This window comes from Talpa europaea (genome assembly GCF_964194135.1).
Source record: "Talpa europaea genome assembly, chromosome: 15".
NCBI classification, from domain to species: Eukaryota; Metazoa; Chordata; class Mammalia; order Eulipotyphla; family Talpidae; genus Talpa; species Talpa europaea.
The window spans coordinates 76409312-76427140 of record NC_140083.1 but is presented as its reverse complement, the minus strand read 5'-3'; the positions used below and the strand labels follow the sequence as shown (position 1 = coordinate 76427140).

Here is a 17829-nt window from a genome sequence, read left to right as displayed (position 1 = left end):
TCAGTACAGGCTGAAGAGTCTGTCATTGAGAATGGCGTGATCCATAAACCTGGAAAAGAGGGTCAGTCTCAGATTCAGCCTGGCCAGGCTGGAGTGCCTGTGTGGGAGTGGGAGTGTGTGAGCGTGTGTGTGTCTTTATCCATCCTAAACCGCTCCAGAGGCTGCCTCAGGGCAGAATGGGCAGGTGTTTGAGGCAGTAGGGCCCGTGCCTGTGGACGGTGGTTGCAGGGGAGCGGAAGGAACTAGAAACAACCCGGGACCCCCACAGGAATGCTTCGACGCTTCTCTCACGTCTGCTCAGAAGCCATACCCAGAAGGTGAGACGCCAAGACAGACAAATTTGAATGACGCCACCGTCCAGATTGTGGGGCTAGCTTTCCCTGGCCCCTGACTCGGGGTAAAGATGAAACAGTCTCTAAGGATTTAAGTGAGGGGCAGGAATACTTCATCTCCCTGCCCTCACCTCTCCCAGGCTGACCTGGTCATTGGGCTTTTGATGAGGCTGTGTCGGGGGCTCTGGATCCACGGCATGGCCTTCTCCGGGCGCACTCCTGGATCATGGGACCGCCAGAAGCTGAAGTTCTGAGCATCAGTCAAGGGGACTTTGAAGACCTGATTGGGAACTGAATGGTTGGGAGGAAGGCAGTTACTCCATTTCTTGTGAGAGTTGTCTGCTCCCTTTGTGCTTCAGGGCACCAGCCGCCCAGCCTGGCGACTGGGTCTGACCAGGTGCCGAGCAGTCCTGAGAACTCGGGCACCACACCCAGCCTCGCTTCCGGATTCCAGCACCTCACGCCCTTCACGGTCACTTAAGTCAGTCTTGGTTCTCCCCGGTGCCAGTCAGCCCATCTCTATGAACGCCATCTCCAAATACTAAGATGGTAGAAAAACAAGTGCTCAGCCCACTTGGGAAATGTGCAAGATGGGGCCACTGTGTTGTTGTTTTTTTTTTAACCCTTTCCCCTCCTTTCCAAAACAAATCCTTCTTTTTGCTCATTCCAGGTAATTCTCTAAAACAATGATAACACCTTGCGTTTACATACTACTAATTGATATAATTTATTAAGTGCCTATGCAGTTCTAAATGTTGTATTAGGTGTTTTAAAATTTTTGAAATAATATCCTCTAGATTTATCTTTGTATTTGGATATACCAGTGTATTAAATTTGTGGGTTTTTTTGAAATGTAGAGTTATAATCTGGCTACCTCATCTTTTATAGTTGTTTAAAAAAATTAATATTCCATTGAGCAGATGTTTTCCTATTAATTGATAATAAGCTTTTAAAAAGTTTTACTATATCAAAATCAACAAGTAACTATAAACCAAAGACACACTACGGGGCGGGGAGGGACGGGAAAAGGAAGGACTAGAGTCAAAATAAGGGGTGGGGGTGCAATTGTATGGGGAATATAACCAAAATGAAAATGCATACATTGTGCAAAGATGAAAAAAGATGTAAGAATTATATAAAATAAAATATTTAAATAAAAAATAAAAAAAGGAAAAAAAAATAAAAAGTTTTACTATTAGAAATAAATTCTAGTTACTTTTCTTCATGCATATTTGAAAAATTCTGAAAGTATTTTAGCTTTTTATTTATTTTTCACTTTTTTTTTATTTTTGCATAGAAGAACTAAGGTGTAGGTCAGAGGTACAGGGGTGGGGGCTAGAGGTGAGAGGATTTCCCAGGGACAGAGTGAGCAGAACAGGCGGATTTACTACACTGCTGAGGGGAGCAGAGGGTGAGATGGGAGAGGTCTGCTGTACTATTTGTGGGTCAGCTCCCTGGCCAGGGATCAAACTCAGGCCATAGCGGTGATAGTGCTGAGACTTAACTCCTAGGCCACTAAGGAAGCCCCTGTTAGCTTTTTAAATTAAACTTTAATTTTGAGATATTTATAGAGTCACATATAGTTATTACAAGAAAATGATTGGAGAGATCTGTGAACTCTTTACCCAACCCCCCCACCCCCACCCCAAGTGGTACATCTTGCAAAATGCTAGCACTGCATTACAACCAGGACAGGAACATATTGATACAGAACAGTTTCATCACCACATCATCCTGGATTTGCCCTTTTATAGCTAAATCCCCTCCCCTTTGGCAATCAACACTTTGTTTTTCATTTCTGTAGTTTCGTCATGTTAAGAATGTTATATAAATCACATATACTATGTGATCTTTTTGGGGTCAGCTTTGTTTACCTAAAAATATTCCCGGAGATTCTCAGAAGTTATCACATGTGTCAATTATTTGTCCTAGGTGCTTTTTTAAATGTACATTTTCTCGGGGTCTCCCTCGTGGCGCAGGGGTTAAGACTCAACCTATGAAGCTATTCATAGCCACTGCAGCACGAGTTCCATCCCCGGCCAGGGAGCAACCCCCATGGCACAGCCGACCTCTCTTGACTCACCTGCTGCTCCCCTCAGCAGTGTATTTCAGTCACTCTTCCTGTTCTGTTCCCCACTCTGTCTCTGATGAGTCCTCTCAACTCCCCGCACCTGTACCCCAGCTCTTGTATGCATAAATAAATAAATCTTTAAAAAAAATAAATGTACATTTTCTCTAACTTCCACAACAGTGCGATAGTATTACCATTTTCAGGTGGATCAGAGGGGTTAAGTGCTAAAAGGAACTTACCCAAGGTTATACAACTTGTTTGGCGTTTAAATTCAGTTCAATCAAATTCCAGAGCTAGTACTTGTTCTACCACTTCTCACAAGCATAGCACATAATATGCAAAGTATTTTCCTAAATTGTCAATTTTGATTTGATCCTTACAGCAATTCTTTAAGCTTAGTAGGGTAGGCATTTTTTTTTTTAAATGAATGAAAAAGAAGAAAGGATAAGTGAGTACCCAAGGTTAAGAGATTCAAAAGAGGCAGAACTAGGACTTAAACCCGGGTCTTCTGCTTCCAAGTGTGACTCAACTATTATTTTATTATGCTCACCTACTTTCTCCTCTTCTTAGTCTCTCTTCTTGGCTCTTTTTATGCCCCTGTGCCTGCACACCCAGTCATTTTTTAAGAACTCAGACATATCTGAGATCCTTCTGCCCTTCAAATGGTACCTACTCCAAGATACTTACATGTCTTTAACAACACCTTCTGCACAGCTTCACGGTACTTTGTGTGGCTATTCTGATGCACAGAGTAATTCCCATCTGCTGAGATAATCGGTGGCAGCCTGGTGGGCACCGATTCCTTCTGGCCTGAAATGAGAGCCAACTTACTCTAAGCACTTGGCAAATGGGACAATTTGATTTTCTGATTCCCTTATCTCCATGCCAACCAGGCACCTGTCAGGGATCTCTCCTAGCTACTCATTCTCAGGTTCTCAAGTGTGAAATCACAATGCCTGTGACACAAAAGAATCACAAGTCCTCCTGCATTACTCTGCTCCTCCCTGACTCCTGGATTCTGAGTGGCCTCCTGCTGGAATCAGGGTATTGACAGATACTTAGGTTTAGTGCAGGTGAAAAAGGCCCCTTATCAGGATGGACACTCCTGGGATTGGCATATTTAAAAACTTCAATTGGTTTAATAGGGAAAGTATGTTTGAGCTAAATTTTGGAGGAAACGTAGGAGTTTCTGGGACATCGTATCAGGAAGAATATTTTGGGCAGCAGGATAGCCAGTGTGGTAGAATAGAGAGGTCTCAGGAAGCTTGCTTTTGACTCTGAGCCTGATTAGTGCTGAATACAGTAGAGAGTAACAGTGGATGGGGCTAGAAAAGTGATGTAGAGAAGGGTAGAGCAGTGCAGTATAGACTTAGCATGGGGGTTTGCAAACCCTCTCAAAGGCAAAACCTGTATCTCACTATATAGGCTGAAAAGACTAGATCTTCCTTACCTAGTACTATGGTCTGAATGGTTGTGTCCCCGCCAAATTCACACATTGAAATTTTAATGTCCAAGGTGATGGTATTTGGAGACGGGGCCTTTGGGAGATGATTAGCTCACAAGGGTAGAGCCCTCATGAATGGAATTATGTCCTTATAAAAGAGGCCTGAGAGTGCTTGCTTGCTACCTCTGCCATGTGAGGATACAGAGAGAAGTTTGCATCCTGGAAGAGGGCCCTTACCAAATCTTGCTGGTACATGTTTCTCAGGTTTCCAGCCTCCTGAACTGTAAGAAATGCATTTCTCTTGTTTATAATGAGCCACCCAGTCTGCAGTATATTCTTATACCAGCCTGAACCAATTAAGATAACCTGCCTCTCTTGCAGCTAGGGCCTGGGCAAATAATTTTGTGTAAGGCCAATCAAACAGATCTGCCCCAGATTTGAAGCAAAGATGAGGTTGCAAAGAAGCAAGGGATCGGGTCAAGTTTTTTTTTTTCTTCTGTTGCTGGGAAGTGGTAGCAATGAAGCTAATTCTGGTTTCAAGGCCCGGCACCCTGGGTGCCAGGGTACCCACCACAGCACTGAACAGCATAGCATCTACAGCCAAGCAGGCCTGCATGACTATGGACATTGCTTCTGGTTACTATCTGCCAAGCTTGGGCTCTATCTTGCTTCTACATCTTTGTTTTTAATATCCAAAAGGACAGGTTTATTATGTAGGAAGGAAAGCACACTCGCAGACAAGCAGGCAGAAAGAGCTGCATTTTTTAAAGTAGTAGGTTTAAGAGACGCCTGCACAGACACACACAGGCAGGAGAGCCACACTTCTATGTTTATGTGCTTCCCAATATTCTTTTTTAAAACTCTGATAGTTATAATTGATATACTTATTTAATATATAAATAAATGTTTGAAATAAAACATTTGTGAAACCATCAGCACAATCTATGCCATAAACAAGTCTATCACATCCCTTGCCCCCTCACTTTACTTACTGTTATTATTTTGTGATAAGAACATTTGACGTAAGATCAACCCTAGTACATTTTTAAGTACATAATTTACTATTAACTGTAGGCTGTAGGCTATATAGCTCTCTAGGACTTAATCATGTTGTATAACTGAAACTTTGTACTCTGACTGCCACCTCCCAGCCTCCCTCTCACTCCCCTCATCCTCTGGCATCCTCATTCTCTTCTCTGCTTCCATGAGATGGATTTCTTCAGATTCCTCATATAAGTGGTATCATGCAGTATTTGTCCTATGTCTGGCCGATTTCACTTAGCATTCTCTCTTCTAGATTCATCTATGCTGTTGCAAATGGAAGGATTTCCTTCCTTTTAGCCGGTGAATAATATTCCATTGTATATGCATTTCCGTTATCCATTCATGTGTTGATGGACATTTATGTTGCTTGTTTGTCTTGGCTATTGTGAATAATACTGCAATGAATATGGGAGTATAGTTATCTCTTTGATATCTACATTTCAATTCCTTTGGGTGTATACCTAGAAGTGGGATTTCTGGATCATATGATAATTCTATTTTTAAGTTTTTGAGGAACCTTCATAATACTATTTTCCAAGTGGTGCACCAATTTATATTCCCATCAGCAGTGCTCAAGAGTTCCCTTTTCTCCCCGTCCTCATAAAAGACTTGTTATCTTTTCTTTTTTAATACTAGGCTACTTACACAGGTGTGAGGTGGATTTAATTTATATTTTCCTGATAATTTAGTGGTGTGAAACATCTTTTCCTATACTTGTTGATCAGTTTTGTGTCTTCCTTGAAAAAATGTCTATTCAGTTTTTTCCCCCCATTTTTAAATTGGATATTAACCCTTTATCAGCAACATAGTTTGCAAATACTTTCCTCCATTTTAGGTTGCCTTTTCATTTCCTTTTTTCTTGGCTGTGCAGAAGCTTTTCAGTGTGATGTAATCTCATCAATATTCTTTTTAATAAATTCATGCTCTGCTTAAATAGGCTAGATTTGACTTGCATCTCAGAATCCTGGGCATGTTAGAATCTATATCAAAATTTGTCATTTTCTCTAGAAAGATCCTTGACTCATCTCTGATGGAGAGTGGGAATGCCACTTCTGTTCCTGAGTTCTTCCCCAGTTCCTACTTTTCCTCTTCTTCTGGGCGTGGCCCTCTTGATCCCCCCTCTCTCACTATTGCACATCAATGGAAAAAAGCTTGAATACTCTTTGAGATAATGACACCACCAAAGGGGGTAGTGCTTGAATCCTCTCGCAACAGTTGAGGACATGGAGAGGCAGCAGAATAGAGTTCTGGAACCTGGATTGAATTAGGTTCGTACTTCATCATAAGTCACAGCAATGAGAGGTCATTCCCGGGAAGCATTGTCACTTGATTTTGTTGTTTGACTTTGAGCAAAGTAGGTGTGGCACGATGTCTGTAGCAAAGTAGATGCTTTTTACTGAGGAAAAAGAGCAAGAGCATAGTCCTAGCAGGCAACAGGACCTCAACTGGGATAATAATTGGTCTGGACACAGATGACAGCAGAGCTCTTTATCTGGCCCTGAAGCCTCAGACTGTCCTCTGGGGTACAACCAAATGATGTTTTCTATTATTTCGATTTCCAGTGCTAACCACATGCTTGGAGGCCTGCCGGACGGTGTCACTCCCTTACATGGCTTCCTCCTGAATCAAGCACCAGTTGCCATGCTCCTCGCTTCAGTTTGGCAAGCTGGAAAATGATCTTGGAAACCCATAAATTCCCCAATCTGCCAAGGTTTAGAAGCCCCCTGGGGTGAAAGGTGGCAAGAGGTAGGTGGGGAGTCATGCCAAATTACCGTAAAAGGGCACTATTGGGTGGAGGCAATGCAATGAGTTCTTTATGAGCAAACTCTACTGTGACAAGGTAGATGAATCCATTATTTTGGAGAGGTTCTTCATCCAGCCAGTTAATAAGCTTCGTATGATTTTTGGTGGTAAATAAATAGCAAGTGTCCCAAAGAGCTTCTTTTTGAACTGGGCCATAAGTTGGGAATTGCCAAAAGATCACATTTAATGCTTTGAAAGGACATCTGGGGTGGTGCAAAAGGACTTGGGTGGATCTTCCACTTATCCAATTTAATGTTGCAGATTTCTCAGAACTCTAGGCTTTCCAGGTGGTCACAAGGTCTTAGTTATCTACTCCCTTGCTCATGAGTTGGAACTGTGACTGACTGACCACATGTTTTCAGGTTGCAGAATTTTTAGAATTTACTTCAGTAGCACTCAGAATTCTGACTTCCAGGTTAGGGTATCTGCTTGGCTGTCACAGACGCTTAGTACATAGTGAAAAAATATTTATTTATTTATTTATTTATTTATTTTAAATAGAGGCATGCTTTTATTTATTTGTTTGCTGGTTTGTTTGTTTGTTTTTTGTTTTATACATGCACTGGGTACAGTCAGAAGCGCGGGAGGGTGAGAGAATTCACCAGAGCCAGAGCGGGGAGCAGAGCAGGCAGAAGGAGCGAAGTACACTGCTGAGGGGAGCAGCGGGCGGCAGGAGAGGTCTGAGCGCCATGTGGGATCCTCCTCCGGTGGCCGGGGAGCAGCCGGGGATCGAACCGGCGCCGCAGAGGCCGCGGGCAGCTTCGCAACCCAGCGCTCAACCGCTGTGCCACCGGGGAGGCCCGTGAAAAAATATTTAATACATGTTGCAGTTGTCTTGAAGTGGGTGTTGCCGCAAGCTGAGTAATACCACACTGACTAGAAATTCATACAAGATCAACTTGAGAAAAAAGGCTGTGGTATGACCGCACATAAAAAACAAACAAGAAGACTATTCCTGTCTGGGAGGTTATTACCCGGTGCTGGGCATTAATCCCTTGAAGTTGGCTGGAGCGTTGATAGATTGAAATTGGCTGGTGTTTTAAAGCCTACCTTGCATTTATTGTCTTCCCTATTATGAGGAAATTGTCAGTACTTTGGAAGGAAGTGGATTGGAGCAGGAACCCAGGGAATTAGACCAATCCCACGGCACACTTTGCAGAGTTCCTTTGCTTCCACATCTAAAAATGTTTTCCTTGAAGTGGTGCACTCGTTTGGGGTTCTTAGCAGAGGGGAAGTAAGATGGGGCACAAGATAACAGGGAGGTTTAGTGCTGGCTGCAAAGGCTGATATAAAATGGCCGACTCAGATCTTTTAGAGATAACAGCCATAAAAGAGCTGCTACTTACTGAATATGCTTGGCATAACTATAAAATATGCACTATTATTATCTTACTTAGCAAATGGGAAAACCGAGGCCCAGAGTTCAGTAATTTGCCCCAAATTACATAACTATCATATGGAAAAGATATGAGTTTAACCCAAGCAGTTTGGTTACAGAACTCATGCTCATAACACCACACTAAACTGGCTCTTGAAGTAATTGAATCAGGGCTTCTAGGAAAGGCCCGGACTAAAGGAAAACATGGATTGACAGAATAAATATTCTTAATGGGGTCCCCTGTCGATGGGGTCCTGTCAGGAGTGTCTGCTTACCCTGGAGCAACCTGAGTTGGGTGGGAGATATGATAGCCTCACTTAGACTCAGAGGCAGAGCCCTGCCTCCCTAGGGTGACTGGAATGTAGGGTATCATTCCCTGTGGTAGCATCAGTGGGAACAGATAGGTAGGATTAGAACCTGGTAGGATACTCTGCTGGTGGATTGAACTAGTCCTGGGGGACGTGGGGGTGGGGGTGGAGACGGAACCCCTGTGGAAAAAGTGGCCTGCTTGATGCAACACAGACACAGTCACCCACCCTGTTGTTGGGTCCACTTTGGGCTTTGTCAGCTGATAGGTATAAATAGCTTGAGTACACTCTGCTCTAGCTTCAGTGATAGGAGATGGTGGTCTAGAGCAGCTACAAAACTCGTAAGTTGTTTCCAAGATACATTCTATAACTTCAGTGGGTCTATCCATTTGGAACGACTTTGGCCAGTTCGTTCTTGGCTGATCTGTGCTGCTCCTGCTCGCTTCTGTCTGTAAAGTCAGAACTATAGTGCCCTCTGCTGGATTCTAAGGGTAGCATCCCCAGCTCTCTCCTGACCAGTGCGTCAACAACCAGCTTTGGACAGGCCCAGGAGACCAAGGAGATTGAGCAGTGGACATTCCAACCAAGGTGGGAGATGCCACCTTTTATCCTCTGACAGATCCAGAAAATGAGAACTCAAATGCGATGTGCTCAGCTTTTATCAAAGATTTGAGATAGAGCCTTTCTTTAAAGAGATTCATTTGGGACTGGAAGAGCAACTCGGAGTTTGAATTCCTCTGGGATGATGAATGCCCAAGGCAACTGTGTGTATGGGGGGAGGGGGGGTGGGGACTGGGGGGTGGGGGCTGCTAGCATGTGCAGAGCATGTAAGTCATGTCTGTGTCTAGAAGGCAGTCACTGAGGAGTTAGGCAGAGTGAGGTTTTTTGTCTCAAGACAAGAACAAGTACAATCTCTTCTTACAACCTACCCCCATTGATTTGCCCCAAAGATGCCTGTCAGTGGACAATTCTCAGAGTATAGAGAAGTGTCATGGTGAAGTCTACCTTGACCTAGGGTTTTTGTATAACAAGGCGGGGGAATTTGCCTGAAATCAAGACTGAGATATTCTTGGGCCAGGTATGAAGTAGACAGGAAAGGGGGTGTTCAAAGTAGGTAGTGAGACTCAGCCAAAGGGCTATGCTACTGTGGGCAGGACAGAGAAGGGAGAGCTCAGCAGTCAAGACACCAGAGCATAAAGTGAACAAACTCTGGAAGCCAGGCTGAACCTGCAGGGGCAGCCAGGATTGGGATTAGGATTAGGGTGAATCTGGGAGGGCAGGAATCTACTGCTGCGAGGATATGAGTGTTCTGGTACTAGGCAAAGGTGGTCTTCTGTGAGAAGCTGTAGCTGACCACGATCTTTCAGGGACTGGAAGGCGACCTTTGAAGCCAATCAACATTTGCTGCCCTTAAGGAATCTTATGATTAAAATAATTACTTTGCAGGTACCTTATCCTGGCGAGTATTGCTGAGAAGGGGATGAAGGTGTATCAGTCAGGGGAAAGGTATATATTCTGTATGTAAATATTAACATGCCTATTATAATTCATAACTTTCCTCGATCTGTTGTGCAGTTTTATGTGCTGTGTCATAGGCGTATTACATATATCATTTCATTTAATCTCCACAATAAATCCCTAAGGCAGATGTTATTGTCTCCATTTACAGGTGAGGAAACTGAGGCACTCTGAATTTATTTAGTGTGTATTAGCCCCCTGCATCTGAACAACTTTGGGCACCTGAGAAAACCGAGTTTCTAAAGTTGAGGGTAGGCCAAATATGTTCTCCACACCCCATTTTCCCCTCTTTTTTTCTATTTTGGTTTCTTTATTAGGAGGAAAAGGAAGGAAGGAGGCAGGGACTAGCAGAATATTTGGTTACATGTGCTGACTCACCTCTTGAGTTTTCATCGTGACTATAGTGAGGAAAGCTGGGGTGGACCCTTTTATTTATTTTTATTTTTTTTTAAGATTATTTATTTATTTGTACAAGCACTGGGTACAGTCAGAAGCGTGGGAGAGTGAGAGAATTCACCAGAGCCAGAGTGGGGAGAAGAGCAGGCAGAAGGACCGAAGCACACTGCTGAGGGGAGCAGCGGGCGGCAGGAGAGGTCTGCGCGCCATGTGGGACCCTCACCCGGTGGCCAGGGATCGAACCGGGGCTGCAGAGGCAGCTTCCCAGCCCAGCGCTCAACCGCTGCGCCACAGGGGAGGCCCTGGGTGGACCCTTTTAAATGAATACATTCACACGTACTAGGAGGGGAAAAAAACCCTATTTCTCTTCAAAGAAAAGCTGAATGACTTTAAACTATCATTATAGTAAGAGTGTTACCTATGAAAATTATTAGTATTAATAGGTTCATTTTTATTGTTGCTATTAAAATCCTAGCTGAGGGTCCAGGAAAGAGTGTGGCTGATTTGAGCATGGAAAACAGGTTGAAGTACTAGTGTAGGTAGACAAAAAAGGCACAGCAGACCTCTCCTGCCTTGTCCGCTGCTTCCCTCAGCAGTGTCTTCGGTCCGTCTACCTGTTCTGCTCCCCGCTCTGTTTCTGGTGAATTCTTTCACCCTCTTGCGCCTCTGGCCTGTACCCCAGTTCTCGTATAAATAAATAAATCTTTAAAAAAAATGCAAAAAAGTAAGAAGCTCAACAGCTGAAATGAAAAAATCTGGAAAAAGTCAAGAAAGTAGAATAAGCAAAATGCAAGAACATATCAGTGCGCTCAAAGATGCAAATGTGGAAAGATTCATAATAGAAAAACAGAGAAAAAGGAAAAAAATGAAGAAACACTTCAAGAATTACCTTTTGACAATACCATGAGGAAAGGAACTACAAGAATCATCCCAGAGGGAGAGTGAGAAGGAAACTGAAACACTAAAGAAATAATGGAAGAAAACTTCCCAAACTTAGAGGGAAATGAACATACAAATACAGGAAGCAAAATGAACACCAAGGTACCTAACAAAAAGAAACCTACAGTGCGACATACAGTAGTAAAACTTCCAAGAGTCTAAGACATAGAAAACAATAATGAAGCTGGCAAGGGGGAAGAAACATAACACATAAGGTCACCCCATTAGATTAACATCAGACTTCTCTGAGGAAATGCTCCAAGAAAAGACTTGAGCAACATTCAAAATACTTCAAGATGGAAATTGCCAACCAAGAATACTCTCCATCCTGCAAAACTCTCATTCAAATGAGGAAGAAATAAAGATGTTCTCAGACAGATCTTAGGGAGTTTGCAACTACTAAACCCCACCTCCAAAAAAAATAAAAGGAGTTTTAGTATTTAAACCAAAGGGAGGAATAACCACCAAAAAACTGAACAAGCAATTAAAAAACTACGAACAAAATGACAGCAGCAAACTTTCACCTATCAATACTCATTCTATATGTAAATGGACTGAACTCACCAATAAAAAGACACAGTGCATCGAGTTGGATCAGGAAACCCAATCCAACTTTATGCTGAATACAGAAAACACACATCAGGTCCAAGGATAAACACAGACTGAAAGTAAAGGGATAGAAAACAATTCAACAATCAAATGGCACCCAAAGGAAGGCAGGGACAGTCATACCATAAGACAAAGACAAACCTTGAAAGCTGATCATAAATATGAGGCATCCAGAAGGATAGGGTAGGCGGAGGGAGAGTGGAAGAGTGAAAACAGAAGAGCAAAGAACACATTGGCATATGACTAAGTCTACCAGAAGGGGCACAATGTGGTGGGGTGTTAGCAAAGGGGAAAAGGGTGTCCAATGGAGGCTCACTGGGGCTTTTTGTGATGGTGAAATAACATACATTTGTAGAGGTGCAAACTATACCCCTAAGACACATACTGTGATGTAAATCAACACTACCTCAATAAATATAACCAAAAAATTAGCTATTATTTGAAAATAATAAGCAAATGAATGAATAACAATACATTAATTTGATTAAACTGGATGTCTTAATAAGGTTATTAAGTGACAGGAGAAGGATGACTTAATAAAGATATTAAATGACAGAAGGAAACTGAAAGATACTCTCCCAACGCCATAATTTTAACTTAGTGTGCTTACAGTCATGGGGGGGAATTTTATAACCCAAGGTAAGAAAATAAATGTCTAGGAAGTAGCCCCTCTAATTCTCGCCTCTATATTTCCCTTACTTGTTTCTTCGGTTGTGTTCCTTTTTTTGTTGTGAAAGAAATTTTGATAACCCAATAGATATAAGTTGAAGAAGGCCATCACAATTCTTCACTGTCCTCTTCTGGAATGTCCAGGCTGGGGCACTGGACACTGTGTTCGGTAACCACGGAATGTCCAGAAGAATTTCCATGACTGACACTGCCTTTCTCTGATAGGCACAAGATTTTGGGGTTTCATTGTGGAGTTGGAGTGGGACTAGCCTAAATAACTTCAGGAAAATAGAGGTTTCAAGTGTCAGTGCCCTTTTTATTGTCTAATTAATACCATAAGCTTCAGAAGGCAGTGAGGACAGAGCTGTGACCTGGGTGCAAATCTTAGTTTTGCCATATTCCAGGTGTCTGATTTTGAATAGAGCCTGTTTTATAATTAAAAAGGTGGCAGTGGGCCTCCCTTGGTGGCGCAGTGGTTGAGCGCTGGGCTGCGAAGCTGCCCGCAGCCTCTGCAGCGCCTGTTCCATCCCCGGCCACCGGCAAGGGTCCCACATGGCGCGCAGACCTCTCCTGCCGCCGCTGCTCCGCTCAGCAGTGTTCTTCGTCCTTCTGCCTGTTCTGCTTCCCGCTCTGGCTCTGGTGAATTCTCTCATCCTTCCATGCTTCTGACTGTACCCAGTGCTTGTATGAATAAATAAATCTTAAAAAAAAAAAAAAGGTGGCAGTAACATCTATTTCATAGAGCTATGAGAGTGAAATGGAACTACATAAGCAAATTTCCCCTGCATATGATAGAACCTCAACAAACTATTTAAATCTGAATATGGCACATCCAGTGAGTCATTATTTTATTTATTCATGCATACAAAAGCTGGGGTGTAGGTCAGAGGCGTGGGGGGTGTGAGGATTCACGAGACAGAGTGGGGAACTGATTGACTGAAATATACTTGATTGACTAAAATATACTTCTGAGGAGAGCAGCAGGCCAGACAGGAGAGGTCTGCTGCTGCAATGTGGGTCAGCTCCCTGGCAGGGGGCGGCTTGACAGTGCTGAAACATAAACCCCTGCACCACCAGGGAGGCCCCCTATATTGACTTTTGAAAGTTGCTTCTTAAATCTTCAGGAACTTAGCAAGCTGTTCCTTTTAATAAGCCATTATTTAAAATGATCTGAATTTACAGCTGAACATTATATTAAAAATAGCTAACATTAAAAACTCATCTCTTCCTAATTATTTTACTACTTATGTTCATGAGTTTATTGTACGTGGATGTCCTATACTCTTTTCTGTGCTTTTCAGTTTGGGAACTTCCTAGTGAGAGTTTCAAGCTCACTGATTATTTTCCTGCTTGTGTCCAGTCTACTGAAAAATCCACCGAAGGCATTCTTCATTTCTGTGTTTTAGATTTCTAGCACTTCTTTTTGAGTCTTTTTTAGAATTTTTATCTCTTTGCTTATGTTACTACTCTGTTGTTGCATGTTGTCCACTTTTACTATTAGCATATTAGTTATTTTAAATTCCCAGTTTGATAATTGCAAAATTTCTGCAGTACATGAGTCTGGTTTTGATGCCGGTTTTGTCTCTTTAGACTGTATTTTTTTTTACCTTTTAGCACAACTGTAATTTTTTTGTTCAAAGTCAGACATGATGTATTGGGTAAAAGGAATTGGTTGGGGGTTACACTGTGTTTACTTTTTGTTGGTGTCACAGGCTAAAATTTCCGTTGATGTCCATCCCCCCCCCCCCCCCCCGCCACCCTTGTTATTTCTTGAGTCCTTAAATAGGGCCTGATTTTATAATTCTTTCAGTTGTAATCCTGTGCTATTCTATATAGAGCCCTACTGATGTTGGTAAAATGTGGGGGGCGGGAAGCTCTCTGTAGTCACGTCTGTCCTTTAGTGAGCCTGTGTCCTTGGGCTGTGACCTTCACAAATGCTTCATCGTCCCTCCCACCCAGCAAAAACAAGAAGCCTCACAGGAGGCTGGAGTTGGGTATTTTCCTTCTCTCACATTGGTTTGGTTCTGTTAAATAGCTTGTTTGCTATGGGCGAATTTCTGAATGGCTTCTTTTCCCCTCGTCCTGCTGGAAGAATTACAGGATTTTTCTCTAATCTTCATGGTGAGACCCATGGGATTCCAGGAGGTAAAACACAAAAACCTGGGGTATCCCTTAAGATTGGGACCCCAGGAGTTTTAAAAATATTTCTCAATCTAATCCATGTGTAGTCTTCAACAATTAATCAAATGCCCTTTAACTACTGCTGAATCTGTTAGTGGGAAGACTGAGGGGCACCAGGGGATTTAATGGGTTCTGCCGTCTCCACAGACAATTGTGCACAACAAAGAGAACATCAATAGTTTCTAATAAAACTCCCAAGTTAGGGCCTCCCTGGTGGCACAAGGGGTTAAGACACAACCTATGAAGCTCGCCACAGCCACTGCAGCACGAGTCCGATCCCCGGCCAGGGAGAAACCCACATGGTGCAGCAGACCTCTCCTGGCTTGCCTGCTGCTCCCCTCAGCAGTGTATTTTAGTTGATCTGCTGATTCTGTTCCCCACTCTGGTGAATCCTTTCACCCCCTCACCTCTGGCCTAAACCCCAATTCTTCTATGCAAAAATAAATTAAAAAAAAAAAAGTGGCAAAGTTAAAAAAAAAAATCCTGGTAACTTAAAAGAATTATAAGAATGTTTGCTTCATTTACAATGAAAGACTATATTTTTTATAAATTGTATGCTACATGTATCAGTAAATTTTATAATCTACTTACATGCATATACATACACATAAAAATTTTTTTCTGCATAGCCAGTGGTTAATTTGCCAGTACACACAAAGCCAAATTTTAAGCTCAGTGTGTTACTGAGTGTGAACATTTTTGGAGACTATACTAACATTGTAGGGGGAAATTATCTTAACAGTAAAAAATGGTCATGTTTGACACGACTGAAATATGACGTAAATACAATACAAAATTAAGATCAAACCATGAAATAGTGTAATCTTGCACTCTGAACAAGATTAGTTTAGTGACTAGGAATCTTATAGATATGATTTATAGGAAAGATACCTATTTAAATTGAAAAAAAGGGGGAAATTCCAATGGTTTAAGATTTAAGGGAAATTTATCTAAAGGCTACTATCATTTTAAAACAAACATGAACTGAACACCTGCTGTGTGCCAGATGATATTCTGTAAGATGCAGATATGACACTTAAAAGACTTTGATCCTGGCCAGGGAGGTGACCCACATGGTGCAGCAGACCTCTCCTGTCTTGTCTGCTGCACCCCTCAGGAGTGTATTTCAGTAAATCCGCCTGTTCTGTTCCCCACAGTCTCTGGTGAATCCCCTCATCCTGCCCCCCCCCCCATGTCTGGCCTGCACCCCAGCTCTTGTATGCATAAATAAATCTTTAAAAAAAAAAAATCACACAGCAAGAGGGGTCTCAAATAGTTTTGGCTGTTTAAAATATATATGACTTCACAACTGAAAAAGTACTTATTCTATTAAAAAACTGTGATGGAAGAAGTTTGAAATCTTATGTTTTCAAAATGTAATCTAAAAATCTAAGTCTCTCTGAACCTCAATTTTTTTTCTGGGTAAAATGGAGTTAATGCTAATTGTTGGCAGTATGTGAGAGAAGGGTGTGAAATGGAAGAAAATGTTTGAGCATGAATTAGACTCAAAGGTACTGAGTGGGAGCACTCGGGTAGAAACGAAAAGAAAAAAAAAGACAAATGATTCTAGTATTATTCAAATTTACTCAAGGTGAGTACAGTTTGCTTGAACGGAAAGAACAATGGCATCATACTTGTAGTGTAGGGCAAACTAACATCAGTTTCTTTATTATAGGGTGTTGTGTGAGCATTTATTGAGTAGTAGGACTAGGCCTATACCAGGCAGGGATATAAAATGAAGGCGGTGTCATTACTCTCAATTTCAATATAATATAATAAATACTACAGACACATCCACTAGATATTTTCTCTGTAAAAGGCATTATTATAAATATTTTCGACTACTTAAATCTTCAATCTTCTCGCAATCTAAAACCTAAGTACTGTTTTTATGCAAGAGGCACAGAGGCTAACATTTCGCCCAGGATCAGCTATTCAGCCTTGGAGCTGCGACACATCTTGAACGAGGACAAGAAATTACAAGTTTGTGCATGCTCAGGGGAGTCAGTGGTGTAGCTTTCCTCGCTGAAAGAACAGTTTTATTTATTTATTTTAATTTAATTTATTTTTTTTTAGATAATAAATTTTATTGTTATATTCCCCATACAATTGCAGCCCCCCCATTCTGACCCCAATCCCTCCCCTCCCGCCCCCGCCCCCCTAAAAGTGTCTCTGGTTCATAGTTTTTTGTTGATTTTGATTTTCACTTTCTTATAGTTATTCATTTTCCTGGTCCCTTATTTAAGTTTTCTAGATTCCTGCTATGAGTGAGACCATCCGGTATTTTTCTTTTTCTTTTTGGCTTATGAAAGAACAGTTTTAATCCCTGTTTGTAAATCAGATTTGCAAATTCCCACTTCTTGAAATCAGGCCGTGTAAATTAACTCAGGACATCTCAAAGTCAGCGTGGTGCCTGCATCATGCTAAGGACAGACCAGTCCTATCATCATCATTTTATTACTTTAACTCGGAGAAGCGCAGGAATGTCCCCAAGGCTTTAGTCACACATTGCAAAGCGGCTTTTCAACGCTTGACACGGCTGCCAACCACGAGGCGGCGGGTATGGAGGCGGCTTCCAGCTGCTTTATGTCACGTTACGCTAAAGAAAAATACAGCTACTCTTCGATTACTTTCCCAGTTTTTGACAGTCTCACCTTTTCTCTCTGCAAATTCCTCCATTTGCCTGGTTTTAAGTCACCACCACCACCACGCCGCCTCCTCAGAGCCGCCCGGCGGCGCGCGGGCGGGCGCCTCACTTCGCCGCAACATCGCTCTGCGCCTCGCCCAGGGCGCGAACGCTCCACTCAGCTCTCGCGAGAGAAAGCGTGATTTTTGAACGAGAACTTCTACCCCACCCAACTCCCGAGGGTCACCAGCCCGGCGCCTGCGTCCTAGCTCCAAGGTCTTTCCCGGTCGCCTACTGGCTGTTAACTGGGCTACGGGCTGTCGCGAGGCCCATTCCGGAAGTGGGCCCCGTCCACCGGCGCTCCGCGCGGAAGCGTGTCACAACCTAGCCGTCCGCCTGTAGCGGAAATTCGTCACGTCGCAGTTGCCTCCGAACAGCGGATGTGTGTCGCCGCTTAGGTGACGCTGGGAAGTGCTTGCAGCCTTCGCCGCTGCCTTCTGCTTGAAGCACT

General features: G+C 42.7%; 1 protein-coding gene across 1 annotated transcript; it reads right to left on the bottom strand.

Annotated features, from left to right (window-relative positions):
• On the bottom strand, nucleotides 1–12620 carry SPMIP11 (sperm microtubule inner protein 11; the record flags this gene model as incomplete). The annotated part of the gene is made up of 4 exons (XM_084255619.1): nucleotides 1–49; nucleotides 479–623; nucleotides 3091–3213; nucleotides 12542–12620. The coding sequence occupies 4 exons, from the start codon at nucleotides 12618–12620 to the stop codon at nucleotides 1–3; spliced, it is 396 nt and encodes a 131-aa protein (XP_084111745.1).
• Nucleotides 12621–17829: the final 5209 nt, after the last annotated feature.